The following is a 24,178-nucleotide window of genomic DNA, read 5'->3' on the forward strand; positions in this document are numbered from 1 at the left end:
TCTTGCATCTTTAATAATATTGTCTTTTCCCAGATGTTTCAATTCCTTTTATGTTTTTGATTATTTTAAACATTTTTACTTTATCATCTCCATCTGATAAGTATATTATTTGAAGTCCTTACATGCCAAATCCTGTTTTTGGTTTACTGGTCCTTGCTCATAATTGGGGCTGAGGGGGTGGGAAAGGAATAGGTTGTCATTTCAAATTGTGAGTTCATTGTCACTGTGGTGTTTTCTGCAAGAATTCTGTGAGGTCTGGTGGAGACGTGCCCTCTGAAAAGATTTTGCTTTGCTTCTACCAAGTAATCCAGAAGTGTTAACCAAACACTTTTTTATGTTAATTTCTTGGGTTAGCCATTCTAAGACAAAAAATAGGTAAACTTGAACCCCAAACCTGTGTAAAAGTGGACTTTATGCTTATAAATTCTCATGGGAGACTAAGACATAGGCTGGACACTGGCTTTGTGTGTGTTTGGGGCAGGAGTTTCTCCCTTCCAGTGCCCTACCTCCAACAGATCCAAGGCCTTCTCTCCTGATGGCAAGTATCCATTAAAACCAAGCCCCTTGATTACTGATACTGGGAAAACCAAACCAAAGCAAACTACGCTATTAGGTTGTTCTAAGTTCCCTCTGATGTTGCCATTGTTGTTGCTGTTTTTGTTGTTGCCTGTTTTGTGTGGGAGAGGGGTAGTCTTAAGGTATTTCCCTTACTTTCTTGAGAGAACAACAGTACACTTAAAAAATATGTTCATTATATTTTACCCAGCACTATCTAAGTGTTTTATAGTGGGAGAGTTTTCCGGTTACTACAGTCACCCATAAGGCCAAAAATAGAAGACCTGGAAATACCATCTAGAGATTTCCAGTTTATAAAAAAGCCAATGAAAACATTCCTTACTGAACCTTTCTTAAGCAGATTGTTAGCTCTCTTGACACCAACTTCAAAAGATCAGAATGTACTTCTCAGATTTCCTAATTTCTTATAATAAACCAATATGGACTTATTATATATGAGCCTTTCTAAACATTTTTTAAGCTGTTTTCTTTTTTTTTTTAAAGATTGGCACCTGAGCTATCAACTGTTGCCAATCTTTTTTTTTCTTCTCCCCCAAGCCTCCCAGTAGATAGTTGTATATTCTAGCTGTGAGTGCCTCTGGTTGGGACACTGTCTCAGCATGGCCTGACAGGCAGTGCCATGTCCGTGCCCAAGATCTGAACTGGCGAAACCCCAGGCCACCAAAGCGGAGCACGCAAATTTAACCACTCGGCCACAGGGTTGGCCCCTAAGCTGCTTTATTTTCAAATTTTACTCCTCTGTTCTGTGAATATTAATAGTGACTCCTATTTTGAAAACTCTTTCACTTGACCCTGAAGCCTCTTAAGTCCTTTATTTAGTCTACCAATAACCATTTGAGTACCTACTGTATACCAGGCCCTCTTCTGGGGAGTGACAACAAAATTTTGAAGAAAACTGCCTAAGACCCTGTCCCCATGGAGCTTATATCTTAGTGCATGGAGACAAACATATAACTATATCAAGTGGTGATAAGTGACATGTACAAAAGCAAAGCAGGATAACAAGGCAGGAAGTGACGGTCTGTTTGGGGCCATGAGGTGAGGGGGCCGAGAATGACTGTTAATTTATATAAAGTGATCAGTGAAGTCCTTCTGGACAAGATGGCATTTGAATAGTTTTAAAAGAAGGGAGAGGGAGCCATGCAGGTATATGGAAGACTAGCATTCCAGACAGAGGGAACAGCGAATATTCCTGAGTCAGGAACACATTTGACTGGTCCAAGGAGGCAAGTGTGCCTACAGAGGAGTGCGTGAGAGGGATAGTGGTAGGAAATAAGGTCAGAGTCCATCTCCCACATATTCCTTCCTCATCCAATCAATGACTATACCCTTCCCAATGTCTCTTGCATCCATCTCTGCCCTGATCTTAGTTCAGGCCATTACCATCCTTATTTTGTTGACCCGAGAATGGCTAGTACAACGCTTTCCACAGTGTAGATGCTCCACAGATGTCTGATGATAACATACTTGAATTACCTTCTCCAGAATATGTTGTCCTGGGTGGCCCTCATCAAGCACCTAATGGAATCTGTGTCCCTGAATTTGGTTTCCTTTAGTATTACGATCTCTGGTTTGAAACTTTATTGTGATGGGAAATGACATTATGTTCACACACAATCTTGAGAGACTAGACCACTTTTTTATTATAAGTTTAATTGGCACAAAGTTCACTGAAGATACACTTCACTTTTATACAGGCTTGTAAATAGAAAAATACATCAAGGCACAAAAATATGGTACTTCAATATCAAATTTAAACAAAAGATTTCCAAAGAGACTACAGGTTATTTATTTCAATAATTAAAGATGGTTCTTGTGGGTGCACTATATCAGGTATATGTTTAATTGTACATTATGTTCCAGGTCAATGGAAACTGTACTTAATTGCTCATTTGGTTCTTGAAAGACTGAAACATACAAATATTGTCTTCTTTTTAACTACACAAACAGACCATATAAAATGTTCCCTGATATGTAGCTGTGAAATTATGATTTACTCCACTGAAATTCTTAATGACAACTTTAGAAGGCACTGCTTGTGATTGTGACCCTGCCCTTGAAATGTCTGAATCTTTCTCTCACTAGAATACACAATTCAAATACATAAGACTCAATGACTTCTTTAATATTTAAAAGAAGTCCCCATTTCAAGGACAGAAATAGATAAGATCTTAGTAACCACAGCTAAGCTTTTTAGGGGAGCGGTGGGAAGGCAGTGGCAAAAAAAGCCCAGGATACTCAATAAAAAGCCATTTGAAAATTATCATGTAAAAGTAATTACTTCCCATCATAGTTGTATTTTTCTAATTACAGTTCTGCTAAACATTTGCCACTACAAAATATGTGTATTTTTATCCTTTATTTAAATTATAAGTGATATTTTTTTCCTAAATAGCCATTAAACTCTTTGGACATTTTAATCTATTTTATTTAAACCACTTTAATAAATAAGAATTTTCCCCTTTGACCTTTATAAACAACTGCCATGAAGCGTATTTAAAAACCCCTTTAATTTGGTATGCAGACACTTTGGCAATGCAGAAGAATACATGACCTTGGTAAGATCCAGCAAGTACAGTAAATGCCCATGATCTCAATGAAAAATACAGGCTATACAACACTTCGGTTTTCTTCTATTGAGCTAGAATACAAATGTAACTGCTTAAATACAAACATCTATCTTCCACCAATTAGTAAACAGACATTTTATGCAATTAAAAACTAATTCCTTCAATTCCACCAATGTAAGAATAAAACAAGTTGAAATATCAACAATACAGAGCCCGCTGGTGAAGACAGAAGATGAGTAGTATTTCACAAGCTAATTGAAACTGCAATCTGAGGATGCCAGAACAACATTATAAATATGAAGAAAAAGAAGCTAAAATACACAAATAACTTCAGCATAAACACCAGCTACGTTCAGATGTGGCCGGCACATAGGCAAGTATAAATGCACAGATCACAGTGAACTAAAGCCATAAAAATCTAGTTCCCCGATCCTTCAATCAACCGTGCAGAGCAATGAGCATATAGCAGGGAGCCAGAAGCCCCACTTCAGTTGCTCATACTACATTAAGCCACTCCTGCCCTCACCCCCCAATCCCTTTCTCACCAATAAGAGTCACAGTGAGTGAATAACTGGTCAGTCCAGTTTATCTAGGGTCTATAGATACGGCCACAATTTGTCCTATATTCATTTTAAAGAGAATGCTTACATAAATTAATGCTCAAGCACATTGAACTGACATTTGTATACATTCTTGTTTAACATTCAAGTGGTTTAGATGGCATTTTAGAAGGTCACCTATGGTACAAGTAGAGTTTTTTAATTTGGATTAAAGACTGATGGTTTTATAATACCATCTAAGATCTTGAATGTGAGACTCTGAGCCTATCCAGATTAAGGCAGGTGACAGTATCTTCAGTCATTCTACAAAATAAACGCACTCTTCTGTAGCTACAAAATCCTGAATCTGTGAATGATCTACTGCCATGGGCTAAAGTTTTATAAGGCACTTTTGGCTATGTGAAATATTTCTCCTAACTCTCAGGCTGAATCTTAAAGAAATATTTACAAAGCTGCAGCAAATACATTTTAAAACTGGATGCTTTATTGACAGGCCTAATTGGGACGATGAAAAGCAGTTTGTACACAATGCCCATTAATCTCTCTCTGTGCTATGTATCACCCACAGAGAAGATCACAGACACCGGTCACCTGAATTATTGTATAGTTCACTTGACTTTTCAACAGCCACATGCCCCTTTCTCCTTTTGTTCACTTAACTGATCTGCAGAGGTGTGACCATTGGATCGCACCACTCCTTCGGGAATCCAGGACTTGTCCACACACCGTTCCATGCGCTTCATTATCAGGTCCAGGAGCATCTCGATTGCTTGGCTTATGTTTGCCCCATTGGCAGCACTAGTTTCAAAGTAGGGGATTCTGGAAGACAGAGACAACTTGCGTAACAACATGTGGAAGGAAAGGACAGTGATCTTTGCCCTTGATAATTCAAGTTAGAAAATAAGTAGAGGACAAATATACAAGACAACGAAAGCATTTTACCACCACAGTGTACATTAAAAAGTGAAAAATAATTGACACTGCATTCCTAATAGAGATGTAAAACTGGAAATTTTTATTTCTATTTCACAGATGATTAAACTGCAGCTCAGAAAGATGAAGTAACTTGCCCAATTTCATAGTGCTAGAAAGCAGCAGAGCTAGGATTTGAATCCACAGCTGTTTGATTCCAGTGTAAACAACTTAACCATAGGCTCTACTGGTTCCAAACTTACTTACATTGTATGAGGATTTCCAAAACAATAAATCTCTTTTACTTGATGCACTCACACAAAAAGCTGATAGTAGAGAGAAATCAGAGGTCCCTGGCTGTGTTTGTCAAAGGCTTTGCCACTTGTCAACTCCAGGCTGTATTCCTGTACTGTACACTTGAAGACATTCTGAATCCTATAGATCTCAAAGTTCCTCAAGGACATCAATCATAAGTATGTTTCCTTTGATATCCAAGGACTGGTGGGATATGTGTAATTTTTTAATAACTCACAAAGCGTCATTTCAAAACTTTAAAGGTTGCTTTTCACATCATCTTGAGAAATCACTCTTCTTGTGGTGGCCACCCTGATCTATTTGAGTCAGTCTTTGCAATAGGATTAATTAATCAACTGCCAAATTCTTCCTGCTTCTTAATAAAGCAATGAAAATAGTGATAAAATTGTATTTCCTCCATCAGTTGATTTCATTTCCACCACTTAGTAAGGAATCTGACCAGAATTCTCTTAGATGTAAAAACTCCAAAGGAAAGTTGTCTTAGCACCTGAGGGAGTTCTGCAATTGCATTCAGTATAGTAGTCCTTACATTTATAGGGACTTTAAAGTCCTCCACCATTACTCTTCTTGAAGAATGTCTTTGTTTGCCTGTGTTCTCACAGCATGTTAACACAACAGCAATGACTCTGACCACAATTTCAGTTACTCTTTTAGTATTTCCTGCCTAGGAGCAGCTTCCTAATGACAGCTTTTACAGATTTTTTTTTTAACCATTTTATGGCTTTTACAGATCTTTTCAGAAGTGTCCTGCTTCTTATGTCCCTAAGAAGCACATTAGGGGGTACCTGTGTAGGGATGGAAGGCTATTTCTCCATTAGGAGTCCTCAAGATGATGTCTTCTTATCTGCACACTTCCTGTAGGAGCTGACAGACCTGCAACCGGACCTCTGCAACTTTTTCCTGTTTCAGTATAGCTCTTAAAAACTGGCTGAGGAACTGTCACTTCATTTGAGCGTTTATCTACCCATCCGTGGGTTCTGCAAGACAAGGCTGCCCCACCGATTCTACCACACCCGCACTCATAGCCCTTCATACGCTGACTCTACAATATCCTCATCAGAGAAGGGTCTGCTGGGCAGGTTACATGGGCTCAGTAGTGCTTAAACCTCCTGCCTGGCTACCTCTTCGGTTACTGTCAGTCTTCTTTCCTCCATCTTCATCTGTTGCCTTATCCACAAAATGAAGATAATGCATCTTTCCCACCCCAAGAAGTCACAAGAAGTATTTGATTACCAAAAAAGAAGAGGGCATGGGATCCTTTGTGGGGACTCAATAAATATTTATTTATCAAGTACCTATGATGTTGTTGAGCTAAGTCCCGGGGACCATTGTTTCAGGAACTGAATTTTGGACTGACAAATCTCAAAATTTAAATGCTTACATTTTTTTCATCATGCTCTTTCTCAGTTATACTCATGAAGAATCATTTAATGTCTACATATCATTTCTTATACTTAAGAAGAAGGCTTGATCATTCTGTCACCACTCAGAAATACATTTTTTCATGGAAAAGCAACTGAAAAACTCATCCCTCCCTCCAAGAATGAGCTGAAATTGGAAATGCAAAAAAAATGTTGGGGCCGGCCCTGTGGTGTAGTGGTTAGGTTCAGTGCGCTCTGTTTCAGCAGCTTGGGTTCACAGGTTTGGATCCCAGGCATGGACCTACACCACTATAGCCATGCTGTGGTGGCAACCCACATATAAAGTGGAGGAAGAGTGGCACAGTTTTTAGCTCAGGGCTAATCTTCCTCAGCAAAAAAAAAAAGCAGTTGAGCAGTAAACTTTCTTGTAAATACTAGTCATAACAATGTACATCCAATTTTTAAAATTTCCTCAAAGTCAATAATAAATAGCTTTCCAACTCTAGAGTCCTCAGCTTCACTGAATTTCTCAACTGAAGCTCCATTAAGCTATTTCTACTTTCCATAGTTTCTTCCTTCTGAGCTCCTGAAAATTACCTCACAGTCATTTTGAAGGCATAAATGAGAAAACATAGTTGAAAGTACTTTTAAAAACCTGTGCATGGGGGCCGGCCCAGTGGTGTAGTGGTTAAGTGCACATGTTCCACTTTGGCGGCTGGGGGTTCACCAGTTCGGATCCTGGGTGTAGACATAGCACCGCTTGGCAAGCCATGCTGTGGTAGGCATCCCACATATAAAGTAGAGGAAGATGGGCATGGATGTTAGCTCAGGGCCAGTCTTCCTCAGCAAAAAGAGGAGGATTGGCAGCAGTTAGCTCAGGGCTAATCTTCCTCAAACAAAAAAAAAAACCTGTGCGTGGAAGTTACAGACAGTTTGGACAATGGTTAAGAGCCATAACCTCTGGAGCCAGGCTGCTTTGATTTAAATCCTAGTATGACCTCTTACCAACTGTGTAACCCTGGCAAGCCATTAACTTCTGTGCCTCAGTTGCTTCATCCATTAAGCTAGATAATATCAGTATCTTCTTATAAGGATTAAATGAGTTAATATTTAAAGCACTTAGATTGTGTGGGGGATCAAAACTGGCCACCCCGGGGACAGCCCTGTGGCCTAGTGGTTAAGTTCAGCATGCTCCACTTTGGCAGCCTGAGTTCCGTTCTCAGGTGCGGACCTACACCACTCGTCTGTTAGTGGCCATGCTGTGGTGGCAGCTCAAGTATAAAAAGAGGAAGATTGGCAGCAGATGTTATCTCAGGACGAATCTTCCTCGGCAAAAAAAAAAAAAAAATGGCCACCCCAAAATGTATCTCTTTAGTTTGATTTTTTTTTTTAAAGATTTTATTTTTTTTCCTTTTTCTCCCCAAAGCCCCCTGGTACATAGTTGTGTATTCTTCGTTGTGGGTCCTTCTAGTTGTGGCATGTGGGACACTGCCTCAGCGTGGCTTGATGAGTAGTACCATGTCCACGCCCAGGATTCAAACCAACGAAACACTGGGCCGCCTGCAGCGGAGCACACGAACTTAACCACTCGGCCTCGGGGGCCAGCCCCATCGGTTTGATTGTTTTTAAGAACAAAAGGCTCTGAAAGAAACTCTGATGTTCCCCCACAACTGCCCAAAAGAATTTAAGATAAAAGGCCTGTTCCAGGAAGGAGCTAATACCATAAGTTAACTGTGGTGTAATGTACAATGTGTCTCTCAGGTCACATTGTCTATAGTTGGCCCATTTGCATCTCCATGTCCATGTAAGTTGCCTTCCTTCCCCTTGAAGTCCCAAACCACTACCCCAACATCCTTCTTTGTCTTTAGCTGAAGATGGTATTTAAGGTGGTGGCTTTGGCCATTATGCAAGTTACTCAGTTTTCCTGGGTTTCTCCCATGTATACAGGTTATAAAGCCTTGTTTGATTTCTCCTGTTGTTCTGGCTCACGTCAACTTAATTCTTTAGACCAGCCAGAAGGACCTAGAGAGTAGAGGAATTGTCTTCCTCTCCTACAATTGGAATCTGATACATAAGAAATGTGTCATTTTTGACAAATGTGTCATTAATAAACATTTCTTATTTCCAACACAGAAACATGTTAGGTTACAAAAGTTTGTAATCTTCTTGTTTAAAACTCAGAAGACATAGAAACAATGTCACTGAATCATGGAAAGTCATAGCTTCAAGTGACTTTAGCAACACTATAAACATTAAGTTCCAAGACTAGCCCACAAACATTGATTTCATTCACAAATGCAGCTGATCTATAGTACTGCGCTAAATTCTGGTACCTGGGACCATGCTCCCCTGAGTCAGAGATGGCTCCCTCTGACCTGCCCTCACCAAATGGCTTCATGCTCCAGAGCATTTGCCTCCCTGCAGTCCTCGTCAAACCCCTCATTTCCCAAGCGATCATCACTAAATACTGAGAGAAAATGGATCCTACTTTCCTGATTAACACTAAGGTATAAATGACTGATATCTCTAGCAGAGCTATGAGCCATTGTCTAATATTTACTAACAAGCAAACATTTAATTGTTAGAACTTCAGGGTACATGAGTAAAGTTATAAATTTTTAAGTCACTCATAAAAAAGATGTATAATATTAACAAGATGTACTTTAGATTTAACTCCAAATTCAAGTTTCAAACTTCTATCCTTCAATTAAAAGTATATTTTCCTGCCATTTGTGAACCTCCAGGTCATGTGACCAGGAGTCAGGTCAACAACCTTAAAAACTTTAGATGAATCATTCAGTTTTCTGAGCAATTGGGGCAATGCAGTTTTTATTTCTACAGGAATAAATGAATGCTAGAGTTCACTCCTCTCCACTCTCAGCTCTTTCAGCTGCCAGAGGAAAAGTGAACTAGATGAGATCCACAGTGAAGACCATAAATTAAGATTTTCCTTCCATAATAAAAGGATGCCCCAGAGGCAGAAATGTGCCTTGTGCTCACATTTGAAAACTGGATGGCTCAGCTTCTTCTAAGGGCATAGGAAGTCTAATGGAAGGAGTTAGCAATATTTTTATGTTCTTATCTTCTTAATGTTCACTTTTAGAAGGCATTTAGGCTACTTTATCTGAACACTTCTCCATATTGGTAAAGAGGGGCAACAGTGGTTCATGGGGTCATGATAAGGAGGAAATGAGATAACACATGCAAAGGGCTTAGCACAAGCCTAGTATCCAGCAAGTGCTCAATAAGTGCTAACCTAATTGGAATTTTTTTCTTCTCTAAAAACAATATTCTGCCTTTTCGAAACTTGCTAGGCAAAAATTTAGCAATCTTAGCTTAAATTCAGGAGGATCAATTGTCCCCTTTTTAACCACAGAAAGGGTGGTTTTGCTCCTTCTCTCCACATGGTGGTGCTAATGTAGCATTTCTAGGGGGCAGTATGCCAAACCTTTGAAAAACTCCTGTGCAGCTCATTGTGGTATCAGTCTGTAAATGACCACTTAGCAGCCATTTGGAACACATGCAGAACACCAATTTTGGCATGCTTTTAGAAAATAAATTAATCATAAATTTTAAAATAAAATAAGCAAAATGGCAAACAGCTTCAAATCAATGAGGGGGCACTATAATTTGCAGTTTTTCACCAAGACATCTATGTCCACCTCACACTAAACATCGGGATCCACATCCAGCTAGTTTCTCTTCTATTATTTATTTCCACAAAACTAGAAGATCCTAGACCCCAGGTATAGGTTGCCAGGAATAAAAGCAAGTGTATTACATGATTCTGTCAAATGGTTCTAGACGTTTGGTTCACATGTGGATCCAGAAATTATGGAGAAATTTTTCACTAAAGTATGAAATTAGTCTCACTACTTTTTATAATCTGTTGGATGCTAAATGAACAGAATTTACAGGAAAGGGCTGGTGAATCAACTGTTTCAACCTGGGAGATTATGCCAAATGAAATCCAGATCCTCTACTAAGTTGTGTGGGGCTCTGGAAATCAGTCTTGTATGTCTAGTTGCAGCTTACGTGTGTGGTTTTAAAACATACCCAATGATACATCATTATTTCTCAAATAAAGGAAGGATGTCATCAAGTATGCAAAGAATCAAACTATTAGAGATCAAGCTATTCATACACATTTCATCTAGTTCAGATAGATAAGACACTGGGCATTCTGCTGAGCTAAGCCACTTGAAATCCCCAAAATGGTCTGTACTCATATTATCAATATTGTAAATAAATGTTTTTAACACATCTTACATTCCAGAAACTCTGCAGTACCTTCTCATCAATAGCCAGCAGTCATCAGTGGGGGAAAAAAAGTGATCTTAAATTTGCTGCCTCTAAGAGAGTAGATCTTTAAAGTTCTCAAGAACTTTCACAAGAATCACAAGAAAAAAATTTATAACTATATGTGGTAATGGATATAACTAAACTTATTATGGTAATCATTTTGCAATATAGACATATATCAAGTCATTGTGTTGTGTACCTAAAACGAATACAATGCTATATGTCAACTATCTCAATTTTTAAAAAATTGCTGCCCATTTCTTTGCACAGTACATGAAATACATACATTCAATTATCATGCTTTCATCATATTCACAATTTTCTCTATTTCCCTTAACTCTGAATCAAGAACAAATGACCACCAACTATCCTCTGTGAATAAAGAAGAGTGTGAGAAGGCATTTAGATGCACCCATTTTTACTCACAGAGTCAAGTCCTTGCCTGCTCACTGTGGCTGGCATTCCCTCAGTACCAATCCCAGTGTCCCTTCCCAATGTGTATCACTGCTCATGTAATTAACTGTGAAAAAAATCTGCTCTCTTTAGCATGGATTTCCAATGATAAGTCATTGAGCATATTTCCTTCACCCGGGCATGGCACAAGTAGACAACCGCTTCACGGTCTGTGCATCATGATTTTGTCCAGCCATACTCTCAAGGAAAATATCTGCAGGGACAACACCTGATAGTAACTTGGCCTCTACACCAGTGCTTCTCGAAGCACTGTCCTCAACCGCTACCAGCAGCAGCATCCGGGAATCAGTTAGAAACGTAAAGTTTTGGGCTCCGCCTCAGACCTACTGAATCAGAAACTCTGTGGGACCCAGCACTGAGGTGATTCTGATGCACACTACAGTTTGAGATCCAATAGTATCATCTAAAAGAGGAATGCTGTCAATACTGTACTCTACTTTCTCTTCTAATATGCTTGTCACTGACTGTAGCTATTTTTAAGTGTCTCAGTAACAGTATGAACTGTAATAGTTTTGACTGGCAGGAGTACAAGTTTGAACAAACCTCTGTTTTGCTCTCTTCTCTGACTTCATTTCCCAATAGATGAACTGACCAATATAGTCCTCTAGTGCATGTGCAGCCAATAAAAATGTTATGATTATTAAAAATGAAAAAATATCCCTGTGAAAATAATCATTAAACTTACATGTCAAATTTATGAAATGAACATGAACCAAATTGCTCCATCATATCTTCCTCTGAAACTGTCAAACAGCCTACAGAACTATATTTTATGCTTCCTAAATCCTAAGGAAATTGTTTTCATCCATTTCCATTCTTCTCCAATAGTTTCAATTATCTTATCCGCTAATCTCTTCTCTCATTTTAACTCAATTCAGAAACTTTAGATTGAGCATCTCTTATGAAATACTCCCCAGACCTTGTGAACTGGGCACAGATGAAAGATCACCCCTGTGTCCCCACATTTCCTATACTCTGTAGACAGAAGGCAGCATGAGGCTCTTTGATACCAGGCAGGATGTGGAATCCTGAGAGCCAGAACAGAGGAAACAAGCAAAGGGCTGAAGAAGCCCAGAGGGAAAAGAAGCCAATCCTGACTGCCCCCTGGCTGCCCTATTTTTTGGCCTATGTTGACACACTTCTCGAAAGTCTGGTGTAGGTCCACGGTTTCCATTGCTTCATCACTTACTTCCTCCTCACTCCCTTGCAACACAGTTCCCAACTTCAACACTTCAGTATTCTCCATGGTATTTGATCCCTCTGCTCTTTCCTTCCCACTGTGCTACAGGAGTGCCTCTCAAGGGAGGAGGAGGGCATATCAGAATTGCCTGTGGGGCTTTGTCAGCCTCCACCTCAGAATCACCTCAGTCAGTGGTTCTCAACCACTGCACATGAAAATCATGTAGAGAGCTTTTAAAAGATACCAGTGCCCAGGCCCCCAGCTGTGGTGGTTTTGTATTATGTCAACTTGGCTAGGTTGAACAACATTTCCCAGAATTCCCTTCCCAGTTAGGGTGGACCACAAGAGAGATTTGGGGGAGATTTGGAGGGCGGAAATGAAGCAACAGCCATTCCGTAGCTGTCATACATTGTCATTTATCTGCTAGTGCATCTCGTCAGCATAAACCAGCAACCCGACCTGCACCTGCTCTACTTTCCCCTACATCCTCCTTCAACTGCTCCAACTCCCGGGCCAGGTGTGTGTGTTTAGCTCTGTGACAAAGGGCCCTGGCTTCTGTAGGACGCCCACTCCACCCAGGTCAGAGGCAACAAGAACTGACATGGGTTTTAGTCCAAAGTCCGTCATAACGGGGCCCAGCTGCTTCTTGCTCTCCCTACTTGACATCTATCTTCCTTTCCTGCCTGCCTGTCCTGCGGACTTCAAGCTTCAGCATCAGACACACAACACCACCTTACAGAGACTGCTTAACCAGCTCCACAAGTGCATAAGGTCAAATCGCTTTATATACAAGGAGGTTTCTTCAGTTGAAACTTGCCTGATAAACCACTCCAGACCAATTATGTGAGAAGTGAGGCCCGAACATGAGTATTTGTTAAAAGCTTGCCAGGTGCTTCTAACATGGTTAAATACCACCGACGCTTGAGTGAAAAGCTCCACATCCCATTGCAAATCTATGCCAGAGTAAGCCAGTATAGTTAATGGAATGAATACCTCCATCACTCCCACACCTCCTGCCCCACCAGCTAGAACTGAGAAAGATTTAAAATCCTGTTCTGCCTCACCCTACGTATTTTTTCTACTTTACTCCTTTTTCTTTTCCATAAATACAGCCCCTATCCACCTGAGAGATCACTGCACTCTCCCCGTCTCTAGCCTTTCCTCCCTCCATTTCACCCCACTGCTCCCAGCCTGATCTGGAAAAGTATTCATAACATTCTTCCATGTTCAAAGGCTTTCAGCAGCTCCCTGTACACCAGGAGATCAAGTCTACCCTCCTTACCTGGCATTCAAAGTTCTCCAGACTCCAGCTTCTTCCCACCTGGCCAGCCTATCCCTTCACTCCCTTCCCGAAGGGAACTTATCCTTGAGTGCTTTCCGAACCTCCATCAGCCCGAAGGAGAATAAAGCAGTGGCCATACAATGAAAAGGGAAAGGGCCTTCTCTGGCCTCCTGGGATTCTAACAACCAAGGCCACTAGCCAGGTAACATCCTGTACATACCTCACCACACCAAACCACCTCTCTCTCTCCTTCCCCTTCCTTCTCAGCACCACAGCTGCCTCCCACCTAAATTAAGGGTAATTAACACATACACATTTGACTTATCGTATAAGAGGTGGAAAGAAAGTAAAACACAAATTCCTTTGAGGAGGTGCCCTTGACACTTTAATAAGCAGCGCTGACTCCTTCTTTCCTGTCCAATTAATGCTGCTGCTGCCACTGTGATCCTCTCCCCAGAGCTCAAGAAGGAAGACAGTATTTAGTTGATTCTCCACAACAGAAATACAGCCTGAACAAAGAGGGATCTTCATACTCCCCTCCCAGCACAGAAATTTCAAAGCCAATAAGGCCGGAGTTCTCTATAGGAGAATATGAACTGGCTTTGAAATTTCCTTGCTGAATATAGAGAATTTCCTTACCCGGGGCATCTCCTACTTGCTTCTTGGAAAGGCGGCCTTACACACAGTTAAGGCATTTGCCCTCAAAGCTGTCTTTCCTCAAACACCAAGAGATTGAGAAAATGGTACTGAAGCACTGAATAAAGACCCTCACCCCATGTTTTTTCTATGGTGGGTCCCACGGTTATATAATATTAATATGCAAAGTAGGTATTTGACACCTCCCAAGGCCTACATCTTGGGGTTTGTTTTAATTTTTTGCTTTTGCCTTTTTTGTTACCCATTCACGTGCTAATGTTTGCATTGGAAATGTTTTCTCTAGATTTCTGCACAAAAATACTCACCCGTATTTCTCTGCAAGTTCTCTGGCTTCCTCCTCTTTTACCACTCTCTGGTCTTCCAGATCACTTTTGTTTCCACATAACACTATATCTGGGTTTTCACAATATGCATGCATTTGTAGCTGGCCTATTAAATTAAGAAGATAAGAAAATTTATTATAGGTAAATAATGTAAGCGTATGATCAATGGAGAATATACACCACAGTGCTTTGGAAACTGTAAATGGATATAGAGATATAAGGAACTGATATAATGCTTTCAAAGCATCCATAACCTAATCTGTAAAACTGAATGGACGGGGCATTCATCCTGTCCTTGAGCATGTACCCCAGCTTATTTACGTCAGAGAAGAATGGGAGAATTTGCTAACCCTCCAAAAGTGTGCGTGTGCACACATATGCACATGTGCGCGCGCACACACACAGCATATGGCTATCATTTTTATGAAGGGCATTTGAAAAAAAAACTTGGAGGATTTCCTAGTGCTTATTGCTAATCTTAAAGCACTGTTTTTATATACCCTCTTTCCAAAGCAATAACATCTTTAAAAGAACTGTTCCTATAAACCAGCCTGTTTCTATCTGAAATGTTTTCACATTTTTCTATTATCCTAAAGCAGAATCAAGAAAACAAACAAGACATGGGATTAAACGAAGAGAGAAAATCCAGAATAAATAGTAAATGATCCTGTCACCAGAACCAAGAAGCAGCATAGATTACAATTCTTACTCCACAGCTTTTACTTCTTTTCACCTAAAAACCTGTAAATAGCCATAATTTTTTAAAAGCAATTAAATCAAACAAAAGAGCTTCACTAAGCTAGTTTAATCTCCCAAAGAAGGAAAATAAAGTCTTATTTCTTACTCATCACATCCCATAATGAAATTAAAGCAGCCCAAACTTTCACAATAAGATATCCCCCTAAGTTTATGGACTAATTTATTTTTATTACGGTTAAGTGGAGGAGTGTTGAGATGTTAGTTCCTCATTATGAAGACATGTCTTAGCAAGAGAAAGTCAAGTTGAGAAGCATTTGCTGAGCATTAACATGGGCCTGATACTTGGTGTAGAATTTCAGGGCTCTGACCTTTGCCCTCAAGGGAAAACTGAGGAAACAAGACCTATATAGGCAAGACCAACTGTGTACTGTTTCCTATAACAGCCATGCCCTTTCTTTCCTCCAGGATGTTACACTTGCTGTCCCCACACCCTTGAATTCCCAACCACAACCTTCCTTCAGGGAACCACCTCGCTTTCTTTAAGACTTGCCTCTCAGTTACCTCTACTGTGAAACCTTTCTGGTCTCCAGAGTGGCTCTGTGCTCTGTTAACACCTTATATGTCCTGTGTCATGGTTATGAGCATGAACTCAGGACCTAAGGTGTCTAAGGCTGAATCCTGGCTCAGCCATTTACTAGCTGTGTGACCCTGAGGAAGTTATTTGATTACTCTGTGCTTCAGTTTCCCCATCTATAAATAGGGAAAATCATGGTACTTTCTTCAAAGGGTTAAGGTGAGGATTAAATGAGTTAACTCAATAATTCTTCAAGTAAGGTCCATGGACCAGCAGCCTTACTGTCACCTGGGAACTTGTTAGAAAAGCAAACTCTCAGGTCCCACCCCAGATCCAATGAATCAGGAATGCTGGGTACATGGTCCAGAATCTGTGTTTTTTTAAAGATTTTTATTTTTTCCTTTTTCTCCCCAAAGCCCCCCGGTACATAGTTGTGTATTCTTCGTTGTGGGTTCTTCTAGTTGTGGCATGTGGGACGCTGCCTCAGCGTGGTCTGATGAGCAGTGCCATGTCCGCGCCCAGGATTCGAACTAACGAAACACTGGGCCGCCTGCAGCGGAGCATGCAAACTTAACCACTCGGCCACGGGGCCAGCCCCCAGAATCTGTGTTTTAACAAGACCTCTGGGTGATCCAGATGCACATTCACACTTGAGAACCACTAAGGTAATATATTAAAGGATTTAGAAATGCCATGTAAGTATTACCAATAACAATGTTTAATAGTGGTTATTTTGGGGAGTCTGGGAGGTGTGATTATTGGTGGTTTTTCTTTTTTCCCAATTTTTCTACAAAGACTGAATTACTTATATAAAAAGTAAATTAATTGATTACTTTAAAAATCTCACAATGAAAAAAGGCCCATCCGTAAGTAACTACAACGTGAGGCAGTGTGTGATAGGGACCTATAATTAGCACAAAATGTAACAGGAGTTAGGAGGACAGAAAAATCCAACTAAAGGTATCACAGGAAATTTCACAGAGATCATTTTTTTCCAGTTTCTAAATATTAAGTAGAACTCTTAAAAAAAATGTTAAAGAAAAAATGGAGGTGAATGTTGGGAGAGCTTTTCAGACAGATGGAATAATAGGAATAAAAATATAGAGGCAAAAACATGTTGGGCTCCTATACCATTTATGTGAAGCTACAGAAGAAAAGTTTAGAAATTTAGGCTACTTTAAAGTTTCCTTACAAAATATGCTGCCACTAGACGAGGCATGACTATGGGCATGACTTGCTTATCCTCTGAGTTCCAGGAAGACAGGTGAGTGGATACAACACTAACTGATCCTTTCAGATTTCAAATTTAAGCCCAGACGACTCAGCTCTCTGTTCAGTCTCCTAACTCAGCAGGCCTTACCTCTGGACTCTCATCCTCTTCCCAGGAGGCAGGGAGAGATTTGGGGTCAAGAAAGAAGGGACTAGCATGCAGCTCTGGAGAAGCAAAGGGAGGGGGCAGACATGCTCTCCTCTCCCTCCGGCCATCAGGGCCCAGGAGTCAGCTACTTGTTTAATGCAATAATGCCTCTGTTCTCGTATGCATCATTTATATACATATATTTTTTTAAACTACTATTTTGACAAAAAAAGAAACGAATGGTCCCCACAATACTCAAAATGCTAACAGGCAGAGGAAAAATTAAATGCATAGAAATTAACAAATTTGTATTTGTTATTAAGATTTGATATTACCACCTCTGACACTGACCATTATACCTTTTTTTAGAAATGGAGTTGAGGGGAGGAGGATACTTTCCATTGAAGACATGTAATCTTCAATATGCCTAAGTTTTTTTTACCTAATTGGGCAATAAGGAATCTTTTCCACTAGGAGGAAAACAAAATAAAATACATGCATACACATAATTCCACATAATTTTGTTCTTTATCTAACTAGCTATAAAGCCCAGATGGGCAAGATTTATCTGCCTCAGGGTTTTTACTTCTATCTGTGAAAAACAGGTGGGTTGATGATCTTCAATGGTAAGATTCTACAACCACATCTCTAATAATGGTCTTTATAAAGTGCTTGACTTAAGAAAGCCCCAGAACTTCTTCTGATGATGCAAAGGAGAGGATGATGAGCAAGAGCTGAGGATAAGGGACTAGAAATAGCCACCACCATTCAGCTGTAAGGGAAATAATGAGGTGTGCAATACATTTAACAAAGTGAAGCCCAGTAAGCATAATTAAATTCGGGAACCTATATTTAAAGTATTAAATAGCTCTTCAACTCTTAGTAATCAACTTAGTTGAGAAAGAGCATAAAAGGCCACTGAACTGAAAGCCAAAAGCTCCATGTCCTTGGCTAAATCTATTACTCTTTAAGGCTCAGTGTCCTCATCCTAAAATAAGGACACACCACCTGCCTGAATCTCCTCACAGGGTGGTTGTGAGGATCAGATACAAAGTATGTGAAAATGCTTTGAAAACCACAATACACGACAAAAATTACTTATTTAAAACCTCATTTTTTAAAATAAGGTTTTCTACCACTGAAACCACAGCCAATTACCCTTTCATAATACCAAAACACCAAGTGATGTTTAAGCAGTAGGAATTTTTAAGTGTTTTCATTGTAAAGATTTGGATGTTAAGAATTTCACGACCTTCCCCAATAGATTCTCTAGGTTTACACCACTACAACCAACAGAGGAAAATGTACATTTGCAAGCTGTTATTTGGTCAAGTAGCGGGATTTTAAATGGCTACTAATTAATTGTTTAAGAGATTAAGATCTCTCCAAACAGCCAAAATGAAGCTTATATATATTGTGCTGGGGACCAGTATTGCCAATGCAATTCTAGAGTTTTCCATGATGGGCTTCTCCCGGCAAATGCACTGGCCCTAAAAGCAGAGAAAGGGCCTTTAAGTACAGAAGAGACATGGAGCCAAGGAGTAGGATCCATTAAGCCTTCAAAAGGTATTTACGTCTATGTAACATATGTTTGAAACCCTGGAGTGGTACAAGAATTGATAGCACACGATAGACAAGCAGTTACTTAGAGCTTTAACATCTCTAGGCTTCTATTTCCTCATCAATAAAAGTGGGGATAAGAGGCCCCTCTGGAGAAAAGGCTAATTACGAAGGTACTTGGAAAGTGCTGCCTTGTACCTGGAGTGTAGGAAGTACTCAACAAATCAAAGTTCGTATTACTAGGAAAAGCAGAGTATTTCAGTTATCTTTGCCCAAAACTAAAAACTTAGCTTCTTTAAACAGCATTTTAAATAGCACTAGGAGTTCCTCCAAAACAATTTATGACATAAGTAGAATATGAGAGGGCGTTTTATTGTGAGGAGCGGGGAGTGAGAGGAAGGGAAACAAAAACACTTACTTATCCAGTTTCTGACATTGAGGAAACTTTGCTCATTTGTCAGGTCAAAAAGCAGAAGAAACCCCATAGCATCTCTGAAGAATGCTGTTGTCAAACTACGAAACCTGGGAACATAAAAGCAGACTGGTCACCTAAACCATGGCCCCGGTCCTGAAATAGAAAGCTACCAGCAGTGCCCTCAGCCTCTTACAATCGTTCACCAATAACAAACTAGATGTTTAATAACATGCCATTGTTACTAATAACTTCACATTATATATGCATATTGTAGCTCTTAGTTACATAAGATTTAGTGAATTATGCAATGATAAATTATGCTGTTAGGATAAAATTATAATCAATGGTATCAAATATCTTAGAAAATATAGTAAAGAGATATTTAGAGCAAGAAAGAATATTTGAAAATATATCTACACTTTATAAAATGCCAACAATTCTCAAAGTTATTCTTGGAATTTTCTTTTAAAACAAAAACAATCTGTGTAAATTGAAAATTTAAAAAAAAACAAATTAGATGATATTCCAAAAGTGTCTAAGACAGTTATTTATCACTTCCATAAGTTTATGTGTTAATAGACCACGTGATTTGAAAACCCAGCCTGCTGGACAGGGATGACAGGTACTAGCTTGTGATACCTTAGTCTCAGCCAAGAATTTATTGTACAATTAAGAGTTAATTAGCCCCAAAGCAATGGTGCTTGCCGTGTACGTTTTCCTTGTCCTGTGAAAGCTTGGCTTGACATTACAGTGTGTTCCATGACCTTTAATTCAGGCTCTACAGAAATCTCTTATCTCTGATAACCATGTATTTGGCTTTAAGGTGGGGGAAGCACTGACTCAGGCCCTATCCTTTCTTGGTATTCACTCTTCCGTGGCTTTCTGGCTTTCTCCTGCTATCTCCCCCTCTCTCTCCCTCTAACAGCCAGTTTCCTCTTAATTTGCCTTTATGCAAAACCTACGACTGACAGGCAAAGGCTCCAGGGAAGAAAATACTGGTATGAATTTGTCATCTAATCTGCTATTTTAAGGTTTCTCGAATATTTCTAATCAATGTTTTTACAAAAAGAGTCTTTATCTTTTAGAGATATATATGAAAATTGTTATGAATGAAATAATCTGATATTTGAAATTTGCTTCAAAATAATTTGGGGGAGGGAGTGAGAAGAGGTGAGGGGTACACATGAAATAAGATTGGCCACAACCTGATGACTGTTGAAACTGGAAAATGAGTACATGAGTTCATTACACAATCCTCTCTGCTTTCGTACATACTTGGAATTTTCTATAATAAAAAGTTAAAAAACAAAGAAAATTCTTCAAGGAAACTGTGAGAGAAAACAGAAGCTGTAGCAAACTAAAAGCAACTTTATATCAAGATTTCAGGTAACTAATTTTGGTCAAGCAACTTCTGACCATCTGAGTTCATGCCAACCAGATTTTCCACTAGGTTTCAACAATCAGGTAAGAATAATGCATGTAACTCCAAAGCTTTCTTTGTGGCTGAGTAAATAGCAAAAGTTAATGGAGAAAAGTGTACAAGCCTTAAAAAAAAGAAGAAGGAAAAAATCCACACATAAGATGATCCGTTTTGAAAAGGATTCATTTTTCCTTTGACTTTGTATGAAATAAAGCCACCATTATCACCTCAAACTGATAAATTTCCTGCTAATTTGGCAGCATGTGTTATCCAGGTGCAAATAAACTAATCAGCTGGCCTTTTCCTGCTTAGGTCGCTGTGTGAAAAGCAAAGCTGTTTTTCCCTTTCCTCCAGTAAGGAGCACGTAACTGAAGATTCTCATACCTCTCCTGCCCTGCTGTGTCCCATAACTGCAGGTGGATTCTCTGGCCTCTGCCAACAGCTCCATCTGGCCCATTGGCTCTGTACACCTAAAATAGCAAAATGAAAGAGAAAAAGAAAACTTCTGAGACCCGTGAACTCTTCTCACGTTCCTATTCAGTACAACTCACCTAAGCATCTAAACTTCTAAAGAAAATCTCATCTGGAATACAACCTTGTTTGAATTTTATTCCAAATAATTTTCTTTGGATAATATAATAATTTGTATTAGTATATGTACACATTACATATTTTATAAATATATTATGAAATATATAAATAATATGTAATTTATATAAAAATAATAATCAGCTCACCTTTCCTCAAAGTTTCCTCAGATTACTAGTTTCAGGAAATATTACCTTTCTATGACTTCTCCCTATATCATCTTTAAAAAGTATTCTTAAAACAATTTTATAGGAAGCACTTCTGAAATGGCAGAGAAAGCACCTCTGAAAACATCTTCTTCCATAAAAGCAATGAAAACACTGTCAAAAACTGTCAAAATCAACTTTTTCAGAACTCTGAAAATTAGCAAAGGCTTGCAACATTCCAAGGAGCATTTATTCAATACAAGTGGCTATCAGTAAAAACAGTAAGTTTTGTGCTGTTTTAGTTTGTCCTATTCCTATCCCCCTCTTCCTAGCTCCACAGGAGCCTTCAAAACCAACAGATGCACAGCTATGGTAGCTGTGAGAACCATCAGCACAGCAGCCACTGTAGGCAGTGGAGGCAGAAGAGGTTTGGAGCTCTCCAAACGTCTCATCCCCAGAGAACAGTGTGAAGCTGCCTGTAAAGCTCCATTCCCAGGCTTTGTCTTTATTTTACCTTACTTGGAGCTTGCTCTACGAGAATGGCCCTATCTTCACAGCATTTGTTGACAACAATCAGCAACAATTATTTAACATCACAGCTACCTGAGGCAGCAATACCAGTTGTGGCTAACAAAAGTCTAGTCAAAAAACTAAAAGAGAAAAAGTAGAAAATGAGATGTCCATAGGGAGATTTGAAAAGCTCCAAAATATTCCTTGGAATCTACTAGGCCATGCTCCTGTACATATGCCCAGGAAAGACCTGAAAAGACCCTAATCTATCACCTGTGGCTGACCTTGGGGATCTTCCCACGCAGAAAGGGAAGGCTAAGGCCGAGTTGTAAACTTCCTGAAAGAGCATTAAGCACATGTCCCAACACACACATAGAGCCCCTCAGGAAAAGCTGAGAGACTTACTGGATCAAGAAATTTAAGAAACTCTCTGTCTACTCATCAGCTGACCACTAAGTTAAGTGAGCAGAGACTTAGTAGCTGCACACAAGAAAGAATACAGATTTCACAGAATTATCCTAGGAATGTCACTAAACAAACAGCAACCACAACAACAAAATAAACAGCAAAAAAACAAGAAATCCTTAGAGGGGAGAGGAATCTGATTTCCAGAGTTGCCACTTTGTATTATTTAAAATGTCTAGTTTTCAACAAAATTTATGAGACACACAAAGAAAGAGGAAAGTATGGCCCATACACATGGAAAAAAGGAACCAACAGAAACCATTCCTAAGGAAGCCCAGATCTTGAACTTACCAAAGACTTTCAATCAGCTGTTATAAATATGTTCAAAGAACTAAAGGAAATCATGTCTATAGAATTAAAGAAAAGTATGAGAATAATGCCTCACTAAATAGAGAATGTCAATAAAGAGATAGATATTATAAAAAGATGTAAATAGAAATTCTGAATTTGAAAAGTACAATATCTAAAATACACTATTCACTATAATATTCACTGGTAGGTCTCAATAACAGACTTGAACTGGCAGAAGAAATAATCATTGAATTTGAAGATAGGTCAATTGAGATTATCTAGTCTAAGGAACAGAAAGAAAAAAAGGATGAAGAAAAGTGAAGAGAATCTCAGAGACCTATGGAACACCATCAAACATACCAACATATGCATACTGGAAATCCTATAAAAAGAGGAGAGCTAGAAAGAGGCAGAAAAAATATTTGAAGAAATGATATCCAAAACCTCCCAAATTTGATGAAAAACATTCATCTGCACATTCAAGAAACTCAGTGATCTCCAAGAAGGATAAACTCATAAAGATTCACTAGTTATATCATCATCAAACTGTCAAATCCAAAGACAAACAGAATCTTAAAAGCAGCAAGTGAAAAGATAGTGCTTCAGGCTGACATGAAAGGACACCAGGCAGTAATTCAAATCCACACAAAAAAATAAAGAGCAACAGTAAAAGTAACTACATGGGTAAATATAAAAGACAGTATAAACATATTTTTGTAACTCTTTTCTTCCATTGATTAAAATACAATTTCATAAGTAATAATTATAAATCTGTATTGAATATATATGCATAAAGATGTAATTTGTATGACAATAGTAGCACAAAGGGTGGGAGGAGAAGGAAATGGAACCATATAAGAGCAAAGTTTTATACAGTATTGAAATTAAGTTGGTATTAATTGAAACTAGATTGTTAAAAATTAAGATAAGAATTGTAATCCCCAAAGGAACTGTTAAGAAAATGACACAAGGGGGCCGGCCCCATGGCCAAGTGGTTAAGTTTGTGCACTCTGCTGCAGGCAGCCCAGTGTTTCATCGGTTCGAATCCTGGGCACGGACATGGCACTGTTCATTGGGCCATGCTGAGGCAGGATCCCACATGCCACAATTAGAAGGTCCCACAACTAAGAATATACAACTATGTACCAGGGGCTTTGGGGAGAAAAAGGAAAAAAATAATATCTTTAAAAAAAAAAAAGAAAATGACTCAAAAATATATAGTAAAAAAAATGACAAGGGAATTAAAATGGTATACTAGAAAATATCTACATAATAAAAAATAAAGCAGTCATGGGGAAATAGAGGAACAAAAAAGGACATAAGATATATAGAAAGCAAGTAGGAAAATAGCAGACATAAATCCTATCTTATCAGTAACTACAGTAAATGTAAATGGGTTAAAAACTTCAAAGGAAAGGCAGAGATTGGCCTTTGTAGTATAAAACAAAGTGGTAAAAAACAAAGTTGAGAGAAGTATGGAAATTAATAAAAGAAACCTTAACTAAATCAGAGTTGGGAAAGCCTGTAGGGAGAGCTCTCGTGCCCTATCACACATTGTCAATTACACCAAACAGAGAGAGACTTAAACTTGCGCCTTGGACAGGAAGTAGACTTTATGTATATACTTGCGTCTTGGACAGG

General features: G+C 39.1%; 1 protein-coding gene across 4 annotated transcripts in view; it reads right to left on the reverse strand.

The window, feature by feature from the left end:
* Positions 1-2,210: 2,210 nt before the first annotated feature.
* The window catches only part of RAB27A (RAB27A, member RAS oncogene family), a 66,417-nt gene continuing 44,449 nt past the window's right edge, over positions 2,211-24,178 (reverse strand). For all 4 annotated transcript variants that reach the window (XM_046654011.1, XM_046654009.1, XM_046654010.1 and 1 more), the window contains 4 exons: positions 20,922-21,007; positions 19,121-19,224; positions 14,495-14,618; positions 2,211-4,525 (listed from right to left, as the gene is read on the reverse strand). In XM_046654011.1, the coding sequence (XP_046509967.1) occupies positions 4,327-4,525; positions 14,495-14,618; positions 19,121-19,224; positions 20,922-21,007 (513 nt within the window). In that variant the 3' untranslated portion in view covers positions 2,211-4,326. The remainder of the gene's footprint in view (positions 4,526-14,494; positions 14,619-19,120; positions 19,225-20,921; positions 21,008-24,178) is intronic.

Source organism: Equus quagga, chromosome 2, assembly GCF_021613505.1.
Source record: "Equus quagga isolate Etosha38 chromosome 2, UCLA_HA_Equagga_1.0, whole genome shotgun sequence".
In the NCBI taxonomy this organism is placed as follows: domain Eukaryota; kingdom Metazoa; phylum Chordata; class Mammalia; order Perissodactyla; family Equidae; genus Equus; species Equus quagga.